The sequence below is a fragment of the Rhynchophorus ferrugineus genome, unplaced genomic scaffold (assembly GCF_030347505.1).
Source record: "Rhynchophorus ferrugineus isolate W39M unplaced genomic scaffold, kcgeb_rfMv2 rfM1, whole genome shotgun sequence".
In the NCBI taxonomy this organism is placed as follows: Eukaryota; Metazoa; Arthropoda; class Insecta; order Coleoptera; family Curculionidae; genus Rhynchophorus; species Rhynchophorus ferrugineus.
In genome coordinates this window covers 85,836,962-85,859,019 of record NW_027472580.1, presented here as the reverse complement: position 1 = coordinate 85,859,019, position 22,058 = coordinate 85,836,962, and the positions used below count along the sequence as shown (strand labels likewise).

At 31.3% G+C, this 22,058-nt stretch overlaps 1 protein-coding gene across 1 annotated transcript in view; it reads left to right on the top strand.

The window, feature by feature from the left end:
• Window positions 1-22,058, top strand: part of RhoGEF3 (Rho guanine nucleotide exchange factor 3) — a 421,983-nt gene that overhangs the window by 119,766 nt on the left and 280,159 nt on the right. The window contains exon 8 of the mRNA XM_076419229.1: window positions 6,293-6,591. Coding sequence (XP_076275344.1) covers window positions 6,293-6,591 — 299 coding nt within the window. The remainder of the gene's footprint in view (window positions 1-6,292; window positions 6,592-22,058) is intronic.

Below are 22,058 nucleotides of genomic sequence, written 5' to 3'. Positions count from 1 at the left end.
GTATAAATAGGGTAACCCGAATTAAATTAAAATAATAGGAGCTAGTTACCTATGAATATATTTCAGTCGGAGTAGTGTTGTCCTGGTGTTATTTTGATGATATGTTTAAAAGGGGTCAATAATTGCACTTGGAGTAGTATAGTAAAGGATTTCCATAACATCGACCGTAAAATAATTTTTAGTTTTTTGAAGAAAATTTAGTTTCTAGTACAAATTGACGACAAATTCAATCATAAGAATGGAAATTTGCTTTTCAACCAATACGCTTCTCTTAATATCTCAAGGTGTCGCATATTCTTTACCAAATTTAGTGACTAATAGCACAGAATGATAGCTATTGTGATAACGTACGAATTATTACTATTAATCAAACAACATCATTCTTAATACGATATTGAAAGCCTAGAATTGGTCTTAAGCATTGTAATTGTAATAATTTCAGACTAAAAATAATAGATCGTAACAATTCTGTTTTTGATGTCTTCTTTTCCTATTCCAACTATTTTTTCATTGCATATCCAGCTTGACCAGTATGTCCATTATAATAATGATTTGGCACTCTCCTATCAATTAAAGATGTAGTGATATAGAGCACCTTCCTCCTAATACTCTGTGACCACATTTTTCTGCCATCTGATTTATAGTCTATATTTTTTCCAGACCTGTGTCTATTAACAAGTAAATTCCATAAAACACAACATTAATTTATATTCACCGCGACACAATTTGAAACACTTCTGTCTCAAAACAGCTACATATTCCTGAGTTTTCTGAAAATACTTCCCAAATTGTGAACTCATTCAAAAAACTTGCCCTAAATTATGGTAATTATTGTTGGAAATTATCGATTAAAAACAGTTAAAAATAGTCGATAGTAGCAAAACAGTCGAAGCAGTCGATAGTCAAACAACTAGCGACTGAAAATAGTATTTACTATTTTCAGACAAATGCACGGTTCCACTGTTTTTTTTTTAATTCGTGATGTCAGATGAAGATGTATGAATCCTTATATAACTTTCTTATAAAAATTGTGAGAGAAGAAAAGATGGATATAATTGCTATGAGTAGTTGATTTTATATGCGCTTATATTTTCCAAAGGTAGTATAAGCGAGACGGAGATGTACATATTCCTTCACATACTAAATTTAAAAAAGGAAAGGGAAAAATAATAACTACCGAATACTATTAACATGCAATTACTAATTTCATTTTAATTATAATTTTGCAAAGAAGTAGAATTACTTTTATATTTGAATGTTCTGTAGATCTGTAAAAAGAATGGATTTTTTCAATGGAATGGAATATCACCCCACAAATGTTTTATCGCATTTTAATATGTTAATTCATATTTCTAAATAATATTCTATAATAAATATAGACAACACAATAGAACTTAAACAAAAATTTAAAAACTAAAGATGTACAATAACCATAAATGCTAAATAAAAATTAAATATATACCTAATCATAGAAAAACTAATCCATGGCATATTTAAAAATAATCGCACGATAACTACTAGAACTTTTTTAAATAAAGTAAATGCTTTATTTGTTATTGAACGGAAATATTTTTTAACAAAAATCGAGAGAGTATTCGAAATATTACCTTGTATTGTCATAAAAACAGTCAAAAGTATTTTACTGTTTATCATTCACAATTTTGATCTTTTTACCCTCTTACATCCTCGAAAAGTGAATTGATTGAATCTTGAACAATATATGCTATAGTAATATACAATATATTGTTATTTGCAAGCAAAATACCAAAAAAAAATCATAAAACATATATTACATATAAATTTGTGTAAACATAAATTGAGTACATCTTCGTCAAGGTCGAGGCTAGAACGACAGGCCAGAACGTTAAAAATCAGTCGATTTGAACTAGTAAAACCAGAAATAGTAACTATAAGTACACGACTGAAACAGTCGATAGTAAATAGCAACAAAATCACTAGGAGCGAAAATAACGACTGAAAACAGTCGACTTGAACAGTCAATAGTAAAAAGTAGTCAATTACTAAACAGTCGATAGTTAATTTAAGTCGATAGATTTCCCAACGCCAGTTCGACAATGAAAAAATCTATTCTATATGTAACATACCAATTAAATTAATGATTAACATCGATTAACAAAGAACACTCCCATATTTCCATTTGTCCGACGAAAAGAAATAAATTCCATTCTGAATATAAATTTAATTCCTCACTTAATAAACTCTGCAAATGTTTCGAAGTGCTTCGAATCGAATGGCAATTCTGAGATTGCGATTTAAAATGCGATTGCGCCTCGATTCCCCCTCTCGTTCGAATTTAATTGTCCGGGCATATAAACTAAAATTGCGTACTAAAACCAATTTTTAATTGGATTCGTTTTTTTTAGTGCTCGACGAATGTGTTGAAATGTGGTGAGTCGGTCGGTTGTAGTAAAAACATTTGCTTTGCCACGTTTGGCATTTTTATGGGCCCATTAGTCGTGGTTTGAGGCCCAGAGGAAATTTATATGCATGATGTAAGGGAGACATATCGAGAATTGTGTTACTATTAATTTTGTACATTTTACGATTTTTTCGGCGAGTTTCAAAAAATAATTCATATTAATATCAAATTTTGGGCTCCGGATACCGAAAAAATATCAATATATTGATATTTAAATATATTTTGTCGATATTTTTAGAAAAATATATTTATTAATATAATATTTCTTTTTTTATAAACCTTTAAAATTGTTACTTCATTTTAAAGGCTTGGTTATTTTAGCTCTTATATTAGAAGATTGATTTGAAGAATATCGATATTTTTTGGGTCGATTTGTCAACATTTATTTCTGCTTTGCTAAAAATATTGATATATATTTTCTAAATTATCGATATTTTTTTAACAATCTATATAGCGGGCGACATCCCTATAAAAAATAATCCATATAAAAAAGTGTGATCAAAATTGAGAACTAATTAATTCAGCCTAATTTTTTAATTAAATCAACTTAGTTATGCTTACATTTTAATTTTTTTTCCTCAAATATACAATCAAATTAAGTTGAAAGAGCATGTGTTGTTGCAAAAAGTAAAGTTGTTTCTAAATCGAAGTATTAAATATTAACATGTATTTTTATCAGTGATATATGTTGGTCAACATTATATATATAGGTGAAGATTAAAAAACCTAACCTAATTGTTGAAATTTAATCTCCATGTTGATATTTAATGGAAAATCAATAATTTTCTATTCAGTATTATTGAGTTTTTCAGTGTATACAGATATTTTGGTTGAATGAATTTAAATAAACCTCCTGCTAAAGTTATCAAACACTTTCATAAACTTATGGTGATACTGCTTCATGAAAAACAATACATTGCAAAACTTATTGGATGAAACCGCTCAATAAACTTATAGCAGCGACACAACTGATGAATAAATTGTTTCCAGAAATTTATACGGGGCGATTCTAAAGACTAACTTGTTGGTTAAAAGGCTAGAGAAAATGGCTACTTCACAAATTAACTGTAAATTCCATTCCAAACCGTTTCAACAACGCAGTTTCATTCTTTGCTATGCAAAAAAAAAGTTTTCTGTGGCATATTGTGACTGACAATGATCTACAACGGCAATTCGACACAAAAACAAAAACCAACCATATCGACATCAAAGAGGAATCTTTATAGTTTTGCTATGCATACGGTGAGATCAGCAAAGTATAGATGGTGTGTAGCTCAAATGAGGAATTCTGACATACCCAACTTACTAACCAGGCATAGCACTTTCTGATTACTTTTTCATATCGATACAGTATGGTATATAGTTGTAGGAAGAAAAATATCTTGATTAATATATACTATACCTGTGTTTCTCAACAGATGCCTATTTAACGTGAAAAAGCTATCAAATTACAGGCAAACACCTAATAATTTTGATAATATTTTCAAAATATTTTTTTTCGTAAACATTTAACTACAAATATATAAATTTATATAAATCGCCAGAAATCAAAGATTCTTAAGCAAAGTTTAGTAAAGGTTTAAATAATAAAATGGATAGAATTCATTACATGAGACTAACTCCAATTGAAGTTATCTATTAAAATGTCGAAATCTGAAGTAAGAAATTTGTTTTTAAATGTACGGTTTATAAGTTCACATTCCTATCTTTACTATTTTATTTCACCAAAGACGGCATAGTACAAAAATATACCCAAAGGAATATGTCCTCTATAAATATTCCAGTAAAAACCAACAGCTATTACGAAGAATTTTTAAAATAATATTTTATGAAGCATTTACAAGTAAGTACATCTGATGGTTATAGTTTGAATTAAAGTTGAACGTAGACTTGGCGTCAAATCCCAATTATCATGAAATGTCAATAAGTTCAATATACTACTAATTTTGTAGTAATTATGTTTAACAAGTAAATGACTAAAAGATCGATATTATAAATTAAAATGTTTATAGCATATAATATATTATTACAGATTTTTTGCATTAGTTGCTTAACACCTTAACCTCATCTAGATTAATAGGTTTATCAAATTATTTATTCTATAGGTCATGTATTAATTTCAAATTTCGTGGTTAGTTTCTTTACTTTTTCTCCGTTTACTATTATTTCATCCATATAAACTTCTAATAAATGTTCATCCGTTAGTGTATTATATTATCCTTCTAAAATAAACAACATAAACCATCAGCATTTTTTGACAAGTTACTTTTATATGTGTTTGTGTGATGTGTTTGTGGGAATCTAAATGTATGAAAAGATACTCCTTTTGCGAACAGAGAGAACATTATATATATGTAAACATTATATATTTATATATATGTATGTTTTGTAAGTACAGAATATTAAAAAGATTAAAAGTGTTAGGAACAAACTTGGCACACATCTAGTCATACAGATAGTGAATCTACTCTATAAAAAGTAGAGCAGCTAGCACAATTTGAATGTACGAACTTACCGTTAAAATAGATGTGAGTCGCAACCGAATTGACAGGATGACAGTGTCTGTTCATATGTGCTTTTTATTTTATTTTATTTTAAATATTCGTGCTTCATATTGTATATGAATTTAGTTTTGTACAGTTATCCTTAGAAACTTTGACTATGCTCATTCTCAGACATCTTCGCAAGTGTAATATTCTTAAGAAGGGAAGTAAAGTTTTAGTTTATTATTATATAAATACTATATATATGTATATATTATATTCTCTAAATATGATGGATAAAGCTGAAATCTAGACCTTAACATATATATAACTTTAAACTTTAACCTTTAATTATAAAAAATAACGATAATGTAACTTAATAGCGAAAGAAGATTTGTAAAAAAAGTTTATTTGGAGAAAATTAATTATATGAGTGAATTAAATTATATTAAATCAATTCCTCCGATATCTTCCACAAACGTTGGTGGAAAGTGATGGCTTTTATACTCTTGGTACACTCTATTTTTTTAAATGAAGGGAAAAGATTTGGAAGACCCAATAAATGTTACTTAAATATAAAGCTGGTTTGAAAATATTTAATATTTACTCATCCGGTTAATTATTAAAATTACAAATCTTAATCTGAATACACAGAATATCAGGCCGATAACTGTAAGTAATATTATGTTTTTCCGCAAGAACTCGTAAACTAAAATATTAAACAAAAATTACAAATCGCAAACTAATACATCAAAGAAACATATTCAATTCTACCTACTAGATATTAAATTATTTTCATCATTATTATTTTACGTCATGCTACACAACAAAATAATGTTCTATTACTTAAAATGTTAGCAAGAGTGGGACTACTTAAGGTATAACCTTTAGCACAAAATATTTTTCGAAGGGTTTTGCAAAATGGGTAGATACTTTCAATATTTCATGGTTCACTTTAGTCCATTGTGGTAGGTAGCTACTATTTAGAAAAACAAATTAACATGGTATAAAATAGTTTTAGCCTATAAACCATTTCAGTATACAATCTATAAACATAATAATAATAAAAACATACATTATTACGTTAAACATATACATCTGACCTGATGATTTAAAGGCATTAGGCTATCAAATATTATTAAAAGATTATAAAAATATTATCATATATTAAAATATAATGAACTTGTGACACTATGAAAAAAAAAGACAATATTTATTAAGCAAATAGTTGGTTTCCAACAAAGCGCTGTTCATTTACATTAACAGTCTCTTATACAATATATAACATTAAATAGAATGTGGAGGATTTGATAAATGATAATAAACACTGTAATATAATTGTTTTTATTCAAATTTATGTATTCTGCAGGGTACGTTCGAGAAAAAGTCATCTCCGCGAGCTAGCAATGTCAGCGGATCGTCATCCGGAAGCGACGTATGGCTGACGGCGTCCAGAGTATCGTCGGTGAAGGGCTCGGGAGCCTCCACACCGGTTGATACGTTTCCAGATCAGGATAGGACGTCGATGTCACGTCCAGGAAGCGCGCCCACGGTGGAGGTCGGTGCTGATCTTTTAGTTGCCCAACAACGTTCCATGTCGCTGCCCAAGTCCTTCTTGTCGGGCGGTAGCGGCCCTCCAGTTGGAGTCAATGGAGTCTACCTACAAAGGTTAGTGATATTTAGTATATAAATTGGAAATTTTTGTTATCAGTCTTTTTATTACTTTCAATTACTTGCTTTTATGAGAAAATTTTATGGTACTATTACGATTTATAGAATTAAGTACTTAGGGAAGAATTTTCTTAAGAATATAGAGAGACGTGTCCTAACATAATTATTTTAATGTAACCTGTATTGAAAATAGAAAAACCTGAATAACTAAATAGTACCGTCATTAATACTAATTAATATTTGGTTAAAAATTCACAGTGTGTAAAATTGGGTACCTACGTACGGACAAGATGGAATTTATATAACAACTTTCATTACATCTCATATCTATGTATATCAACAAATCAACCTTAAAGGCCCAACGACAAGTTAGAAATTGTAAACAGTTCTATGATAAATTGACAGAACATTGAAGTTATTTCAAACCTTAATCCCATTGTTGCTCATTCCCTACTTGGTTTCATTCTTCGTCGCCCTTTTATTAATTCTTATATCATCACCATCAAACCATACCAAACTCTAGGAGGGAATGTCTGTTGGTTCAACAGGACGTCATACACTTTTAGCAAATCTTGCGACTCTTAGACTGCTATTTGTTTCGTAGCTACTGTTCTTATTCTGTATTACAGATTACAAGTTCTGCACTTTGAGATTTACAATAGCTGGCGGCCTGTCAATTATAAATACCTTGTTAAATTGTCTTGCAATGCTAACTGTATGATAGAGAATGCTGAAAGACCCAACATATATATCATGTTGCGATAGCAACGAACACCAGATCGTCTAAAAAGTTTGCAGCATCAAAATGAACTTTCACATAATTTTACCAATTGCTATGCTTAGAACCAGTGGAGAGATACCATCCGCTTGACTCGTATCTCAAATGATTTTGACAAATAATTTAATACGCCTGAAGATTCCTAATAAGATTGATAATCTTTAACGAAATATCTTCTAAATCTACTCGTCCAGTATATAGGGGAAGATTAGATAAAAACAATAAAAACGACACTAACATTCTTTCCATATCTAATAAGTTTCTTAATAAATTGACGGAAAGCAAAATTTGGCCTCCACAATCACGATTCAGTTTATATCTTGCCTACTCTTGTCGTCTTATCTCCCTCAATTATTTTTCCAACCATTAATAGGAGTCAATTTTAGTCACTGCCTATCCCCATTGGTGGTTTCATTAAGTTTTGACCTTTCATAGTGTACCACACCAAGCTGATCCTATCAAAAACAAAGCATAGCAGCTTAGAGCCTTGGATGTTCGGCTCTGTCGTTGATTAACGTTTTCATCACCAGTAGCAATTTTGGATGACCAAAACTTTGGATAGCTCCTATGTTCAGTATGTGATTTTAAATGAGTCTTCGTGTAACTCCCCAACTATTCGGCATACTCTTCTTACAGTCTATGTGGATCGTCATAGCGTAATACCTTGAAATCTTCATCTTGCAATTTTCGGCTGTACAGAATGCTCAGACTACCACTTTTAAAACCTTGAAACCAGCTTCATACAGCAATCAATGACCTTCAGTCGTCTTTTTGAATTTAAAATTGAATTAAAAAAAGGTGAAACTTTCCGCAAATGCCAAATACTCGATACAAATACAGATATTTTCAACGCACTGAAAAATGTTGGGTTCATGCTTCAACAAAATGACACATACCGAAAATTAAAGCCTGCCAGTGGGATTTTAACATGAAGTTGGTTACAAATGTACCCAATACTATTAACACACATTTATACCATCTGGTATATAAGCTTTAAAATTATTTTATAGGTCTGTTACCATTTTTTGATCGTGGTAGTATAATTATCATAATAAGAAGAAAATCGTAATTAAATTCATCAATCGATCATACATGGCGAAATAATGAAACGGGCAAGCTCAAACACCATCATCGAACCGAAAATACACAACAATGAACTGGCCTGATTATTGATTGCAGCTAAACATATTTAATTTGTTCCAATGACCGACGTTCGACACGGAACAAAATTATACTGCTTAATAGGCAAATGATTGCCTTTGAAATGCATCGTACTGTCTAATGCATTTACTATTGAAACCTGCGTGTGCATATAGACGGATTGTTGCACATATATATCCGGCCTATTACACGATACAGATAACATATTCTAACTTTCCTCATGATTGGCTTTAAACGTTGCTCAGTAAAGTTTATATAAAGAGAGTTAAATAATCATGTTATGTGTTGAATTTAATTCCTAGTGCTATTTTCTGTTTTGGTAGAAAATACTATACTAATAGTGCATAATATTATCCGTAGCTGACTGCTTCTTTTTGCCCCCGTTCAGGTAAAATGGTGAAATCCTTGGAGGAAAAGGTCCTCTTCTAAAGATACAATCAATGAAGGGTCCATATTATTGCAATCCCCAGTGAGAATTCTTATAGATTTCTTACAAAAAAATATAACTCCCAGACGAAAGAAAACATATTTTATATTCTAGAATATTTAATATATTTATATTTTCGAAATCAAGAAGGAACTCATTATTTATATATTTGATTTTTTACAATATTTGAAATTGAATCAATACAACAAGGGAACGTGGATGAAATTAATTTATATTTTGAGATGAACCCCTCTCAATAACTACTTATGGAGTATTAATATTATATTGTATTGTATTGTATACAACAAACTACTGCAATAATATAGTAATCTGATATATTATAAGAGGCACCTTTCAAACGCCAGTGAAGTAAGATAAGAATATAATCATTCTAATATATCCTTTACAACTGCTACATCTTACACTAATAAATATTTTAAGACTATGCTCTTGGTAGGTTACAGGAAATTTTAATTAAATACAATACAATAATTAGAGATGAAGTAGAAAATCTTCTGGAGAATTCAAACTCCAAGTTAAAAGAACATAATGTTGGCTAGTTAGTAAGTAATTAGAGGAAGAACAAACAAAGACCTCACAACTAATGGTGAACGTTAACACAATTTAAGATAGTAAAACATTCACATTATTACATATATATGTATATATATATATATATATATATATATATATATATATATATATATATATATATATATATATATATATTATATATATATATATATATATATATATATATTTATATATATATATATATATATATATATATATATATATATATATATATATATTCTATATATTCTGTATTTTATTACTATTTTCTGTTGACTCATAGTCCCTCATATTCAGTTAAATCACTACTATTTGAAATCGTACAAGAATTGTTCTGTGAATATTCTGAGACATCTGCAGTTAAGATACTATATCAATCTTACGGCACAGTTTTGTATCATTACCTTTAAAGACTTACGTGTATTACATGAGCATCCTCTTTATATTATTTAAATTTTAATTTATGTCATATTTATATTATTTAAGCACGAAGCTGAGACAAGCGCAGATATCGGCAATAAATAACAATAAATTAAGAATAAAGATCTATACATACCATGAGATACATTTTACGTTATTTCCCAAAATTCAACAGCTGGTTCTGTTTTCAGAGGAGGTTAGCTGGATCGTCTTGGATACACATATTTAATATTGGATGAATATTTAATTAACCGCATTATTCTTTATCGTGACTTTATCATAAATTAACGTAAATAGCTGAGCTTTCTGAAAACCTCAAACATTTATTTAACAAGTTACCTTACTGCTATAGTTTAGATTTCGCAACGAAAGGAAAAAATTATGGCGTCCTATGAAGGAATATGTTTAAATCGCCATAAAATCACAATATCTAATGCCAAGATTATTATGCTAACTATGATGATGACTAGGCTAGTATTTATTTTAGTTTTAAAGTAAATAAATGGATAGAATACATAAATTCAGTAGAACAATAGCAGAAGGCCGAGGTACACAAATTGTAATATGTAAAAGGTTTAAGAAACCAAAACTATTAATTTACTTGAATATATTAATATTATTAATGGAAAGAAGAGGCGACTGGTTGAACGGCCATACATAGTGACACTAAGGGTTCTTACCTATTAGAAAACAGACCCCTCTTCCTTACTCGTAACCCCTTCAAATAGTTAAGTAACAGTAACAGAAGGACGGATGGTCTTGGCCTTATTAAATAACGAACACATATTGTGCAGCTATCTTAAATATAAAATTCAATACAGCATGAATTGTCACTAGCTAGGATAATTGTACTGTTTCTCGAAAGAGCAATCAACAAGTTCCTCACAAACATCTGCTCCGTGGTAGACTTTTTGAATACGCCGTAAAAACTCTAGATATATAATATATAGTATTGGGCAATCATCAACTATATAAACATTTTTCTGAATAGATTTAGGTCTTGAGTTTTCTTCGTTACAAAAAAAATAAATGATTGCTTGAAATAATTTATTACAGTACTTTGTTTCATCAAAATATTAAATTTACTCTGTAAGAAACAACAAAGAACGGAATAAATTCACTTATCTAGTCCACAATTTGGACACCGTTCAAAAAATAAATACAATAATACAAAAACAAACAACTATGCCAGATATTTCGGTCACGTTCGAGGAGCTAATCGTATCTCCTGACCTTTTTCTTCTTAATTTAATCCAGCGACGTACAGACCTCTTTATTTTTTTTTAAATCTCTATTTCCCAATAACCTCCTGGTTTTATCTTTGTAATGGTAATGGAACAAACTTCAATTTTCTATTATTTGTTCGCTTTTAATGTCGTTTTGTTTTAATTCCGTTTAGCAACAGTTGAACCAATTTCCTGTTATAAAATTTTGCATTCAACATATATTGAATTAATTCAAGAGATTAAAATATTTTATATAGTAGCTAAATATATATATAGTATAAAAATATACAGCATATTTATATTAATGTAAATAGTATAACTTAGTAGCCAATTCTTAATCACGCCAGCTTCTTGAATTCTTCGTGACTGAAATTGTTGCTTAATTAGGCCTTTAAATCACAGACATATTTGGTTATTCGGTAAAACCGGTACCAACATATATTTTTTAAAACGAAAGGCACCTCTGCTTTACTCATTATTACTCACACACTGTCAATAAACAAATATTACGTACTTGAATGTATTTTGATCATTCATAAATAAACCCCCAAGGATTGAAAATGGCTACTAGACTAACTACCTCAAATTGCCATTTCGAACATACTAGTTTCAGTATCTGGCGTGAGAAAAGAAGAATTTCTCCACTGACGATAAAAAATAAAGCTAGTAAGATAATCCCATGCGCAAAAAGTCTATTCCAGGGGAGATATCCAAATAGACACCGAATTACTCACGGTCATAATTAGGTTAATCTGGTTTCTTTCTTTGGAACCACTGTTTTGGGAAGTGTATCAGTCTCAGAATCGAGTTAACAATATTTGTTATAGAATTAGAATTGTTAATCCATCATAATCGGGAACTTTTTTGCCTAATAATCAAACTTTATATCATTTGCGAGATGACTAGATGATTTAGTAGTTTGTGAGCTTGTGAAATAGTTTATTTGAACTCTTCACTTCCTTTTTCAGCATCTTTGAAGATTTGCTCTACTTTTTTGGACATGACATCAAGATGAGGCATCTTCATTTGGCCGATCTATATTGGCCAGTATAAGCCAACACCTATAAGCTTTTAAGCTTAAATATATTTTAAAGTTAGAATAAAAAGCCTTTAATTGCGGATAGTGTTATAAAATAATAGAAACATAGGAAATTCCACAGAACTTAAATAAAATTACAAGCGAAAGACGTGCTTTCTTTTGTAAGTTGATAGTTTTTTATTTATTATTTAATTGACATATTGTTACTAGTCGTTTCCGTATAACATAAAATTTGTCTTTATAATAACTTAAATCTAGGTATATAACTAGGAGGGCCCATCGGCCCTATCTCAGTCTCTGGTGAAATAATGTTTACACATGTCACTGCTGAATTTTTTAATATATGCACCTCATTACCCAATACTACACAAGATCAGATGGTTTGATTCTTTTGAGTCTGTGTCCTGTTCTGGTGGTATCCAATAGTTGCAATATTTCAATTTTCGTGTGATGAGTGAATGGAGTCTTTCCTCATTCCCCCTTGCAATTATCTTGCTTTCGTGACTGACTGTGGGTATCTGAAGGTCTCGATGTAAGTAATCACTCCTAAAGTATTTGGGTGTACCCATAATACCTCTCAGGACTTTGTTCTGAAAAATTTGTATTTGATTTATGTTACTCTTTGCAGAACATCCCCATAATTCAACTCCGCATGTCCGTATAGGTTTCAGTATTTGCTTATATAATAGCAATTTATTATGTACTGTTAATTGTGATTTTCTTCCAATTAGCCAGTACATTTTCCTATATTTCAATTCCAGTTATTTTCTTTTCTTCTTTATATTTCAATTAATGTTATCAAACAAGGAGAACATTTTGTTGAAAGAGTTAAATTGTCATACTTAAATCAGTCTAATCAATTACTAATTAAATTTGATTAATATGAGCAGAAATAAGAAAACGTTCCTTATATATATATATATATATATATAAGATGTTAAATAGAAAACTGTTTAAACACGAACCACTACCCAACTCGAAACTTCCGTAACTTATTTTATACGTTATGGACGTAGAGTTAAATCTCTTGACATTTCCTGTACAAAACTTTCTCAACACGAAACTAAGAATTTTCGGTAACGTTCAGTTCATTTACTTCCCCTGTATTTGAGTTGCACGCTAGCCCGTCCGAATTTAATTCGATAATATCACTTATTTACTTTTCCATTTAAACATAGACAATTTAATCGGGATCTTGTACTTAATATCGATTAACAATGATAATATGGAATTATTTTATTAATATTTAATTATATTTGTTTAGTTTTGTCCAATATTTTTGACTTAAATTTATTCTTTATGTTTAACATAAATTAATTAATGTTTTTTTAGTTCAAAAGTGTAACTCTAATTATAGATTATTATAAACCAATACGAAATAGCAAACGACATTTGAGCTGTGTTGCTAATTATTTAACTTAACTACTATAACATCCAACTGTAAATTGCTTTCCTACCTCCCTACTTACACTTTAGCATTTCATGAACAGTTTATATTTTAATCCGGACTTGCATTCTATATCCTACCTATCCGAAAGATTATTATGCCTGAAGATTCTAATTATTTTTGTTCTACACTATATAATGTCCAATTTTCTACACAATATCAAGGTATTAATCAAATAAAATATTTTAATGTTCTTAATTTGGGAATTTTATGTAAGCTGTCATACGGTTCCTGATTTCTAATTCACAATTTTATTGTACGTATATAATTACTCTAAAATATTAAAGTTATGTACTGGTTCTAGTCTCCATATTGATTTCAAAATATAACTTTCAACGTTTTCCCCTGGACTATAATTTCGAATTATTTTAAATGAATCCTCAATCAGGTTTTCAGAACTTGGTAGCATATGTTACTGGACTATCCTTCACTAATGTGGCAGTAGCCCTTTCAAATCCGCTTAATATATGTACATTTTCGATAGTATTGATTGTCCAAGGGCAATAGTGTAATTTTAAGGGAGGTAAAACAAAAGGCCTTCTATAATGACCACTAAGTTGGTCACAGATATATCTTCACTTCGAAGCCCACGCTATAATAGCTTGGACACAAATATAAATCAACAAACACAACCATAATAATGTAGAGACTTCCAGATATACTAGCACCAACAAGACCAATCTCAACATAAGCTATGATATCTCTATGAAGATAATCGATCTCTCGTACAATTCCGAGGAGTCTGTCTGTATTTTCTCGAATTAAAGAATTCCTAAAGTTTTGCAGTTCATACATAGATCTAATCTGAGTGAGCCGTCGACTGTTGCCCCGTATGTGGTATACTAAAGTAAGAACAAGGTAACAAAACTTTCATTGAAGAGGCGGGCTCTAGTTCATCAATTGATCATAAGAGGAACGACAATGATCCAATCTCAGTCGGTTCAGACTTACGGCATGGTGACGAAGACAAGAGATGAAAAAATTCAGTTTTGGTTTCAAAGGGCTTGTTATGGTTGGCCTCCTAGACCCAACGACGTTTTACCGAGAATGGGATAAAATCTCTTAAAGTCTAGATACTATTATAACTTATTCTAAACTCTATCCTAACTTATTCTAAAGACTATACCAACTTATTCTACAGATTATTATATCACTATTGTATATCCATGTGTCTTTTAATCAGTTCGTATGGCAGTTTGCGTTTGAGCCTACGCACTTCACTATAATCGCGCACATTTGACTATTTGGCGAATGCATTGACATGCACTAACAGTCTTTCAAAGTACGTACTTTGCACTAACACTTCGAATCACACTCGTTATGGGTTTCAAGGGGATATCGCGCTGTATTAGCCTGTTGGAGACGTAATACGGGACATGGACAATTAATCTCAAACCTTTATTCTGAAACATCTGAAGAATAACTGTATTAGATTTTCCGGTGGTACACCACAGTTCAATACTATAAGTTCATGAGCCTACGTATTGACTTATATATTTGGTTAAGTTTAAGCCCAAGCTATTTGCGTTTTGTCACTATATGTTTATTCCTTGTTCCATTCCATTTTCTGCTTTCGGGAGTTCATAATTATTTAATTTTACTGAGGGACAAATTCTTCTAAGAAGGGTGAATTTCACACGGGTAGATCTTATCTCATTTGCCATGTTACCTCATACCCCATATTTCCAACCACAATTCGACTGGGGGTTTCTTGTTTCTTTGTAAATATAAATAAAAATATTCGAAATAATATATACCAAAAAGACCGCTTTCAGCATTTAATTTTTATCGGCAAACAAATTTCGTATAAAAAATTCAAATGATTTAAGAGTATTATCTCGAGGAAACAAAGCCGAACATCTATATATAATTCAGGCTGAATCAATACAAATATCACACACGAAATCCATATATGGATCGCGGGTAGCGTAGCAATCTGAACCTCGACCCCATCCTTCCACGGAAAAAAAATTTAACCGTTTCATATAGAGAAATCTCTTTTTAAGGGAATCTCCTATTTTTTTATTTGCTTTGTATTCCCCCGGCTCGTATCTAATCGTATACGGAATGAATTTCCACGGCACCGGTTTAATTTTATATTTATCTTCGTCTTTCACCTCATATACTTTATACGACATCCCTACTTTATTATATTTTGAGGTTTATAATATATACACAAAATGTACGGAACCTTTTTAACAATGGACGTGACCAACGATGAGGGGAGTTATCATTCGGTTGTATAATCATGATCTGCCAGATTAATATTTCAAAGGCTTAATTTCCTCATGAATCAAGGATCAATAAATTTACAATAGTGCAAGAGAAATAATATATTACTGATTTTGTACTTGGGCAAGTATGGTGGCCGAAGAACGTACCATTAACATTAGAAAATTATAATAGTTCTTGTCGGGCGACACGTTATTGGAAATGTTTTTATGAAAACAATATAAAGAAAAAAGTAGTCCTCCTCCGCCTTTGTCAATTGTTTTTTTTTTCAGTTCGCTTTTGTTTAGCATCCTTTTGACTGCATTTACTTTGGATAGCTAAACACCTCTGAACATTAACATTATTTCTATATCGTATATAGAATATATGGTATTTAATTATTTCTTAGTATAATGTTAAACGCAATTATGTGGAAAGTATGTATAAGCCTTATTCTTACTTATACAGGGCGATAAAATCTTAGTTGAGATTAAAAAAAAACATCACACAACACAGGACAACTTTTTGCTTTAATATTATTTTGTTATTGATCGAAAGTAAACGAAAAACAGACTTATATCATCAATTAATCAATAATAATAGAGCATTTTGGAGCTTGAGTGAGTAAATTCCACATAAGCTTCTGTGGGAAATTGTTTAATGAAAAACGATCAACCGCAAAAATACGCATTAAAATTAAAATTATAGATAGTGATCTGAAGAATAGAGAGTTAACTCTATGAAAGGGCAATAGCCAGTTACTTAATATTTATATAGACGATATTTGATGAAATTTTAAGTGCCTGTATTTTTATAATTAGCAAAAACTAGCATATATTTAAGATATGAAATACATAATATTCCAAATCTATTTTTAAGTCATGTATTTGAAGTATAAAATACAAAATATAGTATTTCAACTATTTTTGTATCAATTGTAAATTACAAAAGCCAGGTTTTATGTAATATAATGAATAAAAGAAGAATTTCCTTTCGTTAGCCCTTGTTTTTTGATTGATCAAGAAAACAATATTTATACAGGTCCTGATGGGTATAAACTTGCGTTATATTGAACACATTTTTTATATTTGGATATCGTTCTAGCATGGTTCTTTTTACTACTATCGTTTAGGAAGTTGAAAACTCCAATTTTTGAGCCTGTGATCACTGTCCCTGATCACAAAAGTAATAAAAATCAACATTTTCTTTACCTATTATGCTACTCCGGCTGGTCCCAGACATCATTTCATCTTTTCTGTAATTTTCCTCATTCATTTGTAGTGATACTTTCTTCCAATCAACACATTTTGTAACTAAAATAGTAGTATGGCTCTATTTATTTCAGATGCATGTTTGAAAAACTTATTAAATCTTCTATCTAAGCTCTCTTTAGTTGCAGTTACCAATAGACTAACTAATAGTCTTACCCACCTTACCAAATAAATAATTTCATTTTGATTTGCTTCAAATAGGCTACACTATGGAATCGTGAAGAAATTTCGATCTTGTGGTACAGGGAAATATTAAGTGATGTCCAAAACTATTTTATGATTTTAGTGGAATTGGGCTTTCTAAACATATTCCAGAACACGAGAATCTTTAATGAAATTATTCAGGTCGGTAGTGATCAAAATACTTAACACGTGAGACATCACAGTACAATTGTTTTTGTTGGCAACTTTACAGATTGAAATATTTAGTCCTTGCCATTTTGCTTACGAAGTCTATCTAGCGTTATTTTCTGTAAAACTTAGACCAGGACAGATAAATGTGTTTATTATAATCAAAAGTATTAGATATAAATTTTTAAGTATAAGTGAATTGCGAATATGCATTAGAATTTCAATTACGCATTTTATTTACAAATTACTAAAATACTGTCCAAACCTGACAGATCATGCCACGTCCAAAATTTTCAATTAAACGACAATGATTTGAAGAAATCTGATGTCAAGCTAAATACATTTAGAAACTTATGATGATACTTCTACGGCACATTCCGATTATCGGTTTTAGTTTTAACGATTTCAAAGTGGTTAGTTTAATATTAGTCATAAAGAGCGATCTTACGGACCAAATTCCAAGAAAGTTCGAAGACAATGAATTAAAAGAACTGTTGAACATAAACCTATCGTAAGCTCCAATGGAACTTCCAGAAAACCTGGACAGTGATAACTGGAAGAATGGTATGGCGATATATTTGGATACTGCATTGTTTATATTGTTCCCTGCAAACTATTGGGTTTATATACGGAGAACCCCAAAACAACCTACAATACCTACTTTTTAATTAGTACAGCCAAGGATGAGAAAGATTCTAGTATGATTTGGACGGCAAAATGATTGGATAGCGATATTTAACCTGTCTTCCCATTCACATCAGTATCTACTCTTCAATTATTCATCACTTACTGCGAACAAATATCTTGATATCCTCAATGATGAAGTTTTTACTATAACTGGGATATTAGTGCTGATTTCCAATAGCAATGGGAAATCTTGCAAGATTTAAATGCACTCATAAATACTGCCAAAAAGTTCACTCTTGGTTTGAGATGTACCAGAATATCATCAAACAGCTTCCCTAGGCAGCACAATCGCCACATCTCAACATAATGGGATCATTATAGCGAATTTTAGAATAGAGAGTATGGAGCAGAACTCCATCCTCAACATCGTCGAGGCCCTTGACGATGGAACAATATTCCGTTAAAAACCATTTAAATACTCTACGAATCTATTACTTATTAATAAATAAATATTATGTATATATCAGGTGATCATATTATTGTTCATCCCCTGTATATGCAATATACGAGGGCGGTCTGATAAGCACTTGTAGCAAAAAAAGAAATATCGGTTAGTGGGTCGAGTCTTGTTTTTGGAAGAAAAGTCGCTCACCGTCGGTTTTTCACCACACATGCCCAGGTGCGCCGAAAAGGGAGGTTAACATAACAAAAATCGATTAACTCAAACGGTAGACCACCGATTGAAGGTGCGCGAGATAGCTGAGACAGTAGGCATCGCAATAGATCACGTGGTTCATATCCTGCCTGAAATTTTGGGCATAAGAAAGCTGGCGGCGTGATGGATATTGCGTTTGATTACTCCATACAACAAACGTAACCATGAGATCACTTCAGAGCAAAATTGAGTGTGAAGAAGTTTCTGTATCGTTTCATGACCGTCGACGAAACATGGATCCACTAGTACACACTAGAGACCCAAGAACAGTCGAAACAGTGGACTTTTCCCAGTAAACGCGCCCCGAACAAGTCACTACGGCCAAACTGGTCAAAGTGGGCTACGAACTGCTGCCCCATCCGCCATATCCTCCAGATTGGATCCCGTGTGGCTTATTGTCGTTTGCGAACTTGAAAAAATCGTTCGGCGGGCAAAAATGTGAATCGAACGAGGAGATCATCGCCGCCACGGAACTCGAGAATACGCATTATTCAGACAGGTTAAATAAGTTGGGTCATCATTGGGTCAAGTGTATCGAGCTAAATGGAGACTATGTTAAAAAATAAATCGCCACTGTTTCATAATTTTCGTTTCTCTTTTGTAGGCTTACCAGTATATACCAGTTATAAGTATAAGTACTTATCGGACCACCCTCGTACATAGTAGCGCAATCACAGTACATAGCGCCTTCTAAACTAAATATATCAGATGATATTACATAATATTACGAATATTTCAAGCGCAAATGTCGGATCCCAATAGGGGTAAAGAATATAAATGGGCAGTTTAAATTAAAACAAGAACATAATCGTTCGAAATTAAACATTTATATTGATCAAACCCTTATCGCACACACTATACATTTAATTGCAATGTGGCCGTACTAAAACGCACTCGAAAAAAAAACCTCCATTAAAAACCTACGAGGAGGTTATTAATAAAGGCCGTTCTGCTATGTCGTAAAGTCGGCCGATAATAAAACATTTCGCCAGTTTATTTCTCATATTTAAATATCCCGGGTAGAAAAAAGATTTATTGCCATCCTTACCGAGAGGTTTATTAAATTCTGAATCGCGACAAGTAGTCCTGACGCGAATCGTTGCTTTCTTTGTTTTATAGTCGGCAGTTCGCTAATTAAATTTAACAGAACATTATTAGCGACATTGTCGAGTTCTATCCGACTTCGGGGCATCAACTTAAACCAGTTTCCAGATTAAATTTCAGCGAGTTATGTTATTTTAAAGATGTCAGAAATTATTTAGTTTTCGACGGTCGCTCGAGTCAAGAATTTCTCGTATATATCATGTCGTGCGAATTCGCGAGTCGCCATCTGTCAAAAGTAGAAATAAAAAATTACAATGCTTATGACATTCCATCTTTCCTAAGAACACATATGTTTAATTTTTTCACCTAATAGCCTTCAGAAAGTATTCGTGGCCTTAATTAAGAGGGACAGAAAATGGTTACTGTCAAATGATACAAGTTTTTCATCTTTTGGGTAACTAGGAGATATCATGCCTTCAGATGCTATGTCTGGTGAATACGCTGGGTAATACAGAACTCATATCGGAGCTGCAACATTATATTTTTCACAACTCTTGCAATACGTGGCCGAGTTTGACTGCTACAATACTTTGTTCAATTTTTTCAATTGACTTCAGTAGGTATCGACACTAACAGTTTCATTGGTTTTGAGTAGCTCGTAATCATACTACACCTTGCTGATTTCACGATATGCATAACGAAACTTCATGGCCATGAATATTCCGCGTTCGTGTGCATAGTTCTGCTGAACTAAACTATGACTCGTGTGTGCTTCGGTTTGTCAAAATATTTCTATTTTTCATCGTCGATAACAATATGCCATAAAAAGATTTCTTACTGGGCAAACAATGAGACCGCAATGTTGAAAAGGTTCGAAATGGCGTTTTTGAGTTGACAATATTTGGAAATTGCAATTCAAGCTATAGCCATTTTCCGTTCTTTTCGATTGTTCTCGTCATATGTAAAGGTTCGGAATTTAACTTAATTTGTGTCTGATATGCTAAAATTGGATCATTTTGAACAATCCATAATTTATAAAAACAAACACAAGACAATATGCTGCAAAATTGGTTTAAAACTGCCGAGGCAGAACTAGCACTTTTTTAACAGAAATGTGTTGCACCTATAATGTTTCTTTTATAAAAGAAATTCTTTATTCATAATAAAATTGAAAAGACTTATCAACCATTTTCCATCCACAAATCCACTTATTTTTTTCAAACTTTATAATATATAACCTCTTACACAATAAACAATGAGACACTGATCAGAAAAAGTATTTGTTGAACAAAGAAACATATAAAAGGCACAGCAGGAAAGGGAGGAATTCCTAATTACGCACCTCCAAATATTTATGACAGAGTTTGCGAACATATGGAAGTATTGTAGCACCGAAAGTAATTATGTTTTGTCAAAATATCTAAACGACGACAACGATTTTCCATTATTTGTTAAAAAAATAACGATTATTAAAATATGATTTTTAGGTTTTTGTTATAATTAGTTATTAGTAGGCATTCTATCTATCTATATTCTAACTATCAATGTCAATAATTGATATACAAATATTCAAATTATTGAATTCGATGGTTTTGACATTTCTCTCCATAAAATTGCTGATGATACTGGCTAATTACAATAACATAAACTACACAACCTACCAAACTAATTTATGTACAAAACTACAAATCTATATAACAGCTCTCGATTTTCCATAATCATTTCCATCCAAAGCTCAACCATTACTTTTGAGGATTGGAGAAATTTGCTGCCGACCATCAAACACTTTTATAAACTTATGGTGATGCCTCCTCCCTTATTGTCGAATTTCGTTTTAATGATTTAAATTAGAATTTAATATCAAATAAGGTTATAAGATAAATTATTTGACGAAAGCCTATCTGAAGCTTTCAAACAACTTAGCTGATAATCACCTTTGTTGATGAATCATCTATTTCCAAACATTTACATGGAATGGGATAGATCAAAAAGGAATAAAAATGGCCCCACAAAATAACTGTTTCACTGTCGCAGTTTCATTTCTTGCCAGAAAACTGTCAATATCAAGCGCCAAAAGTCACTTGTGAGTTAAGGAGAACTAACCACCTCGACATCGAGTTCAAAATAAACTAATAATTTAGATAAATGACGTAATAAAGTATACGTATTATTTC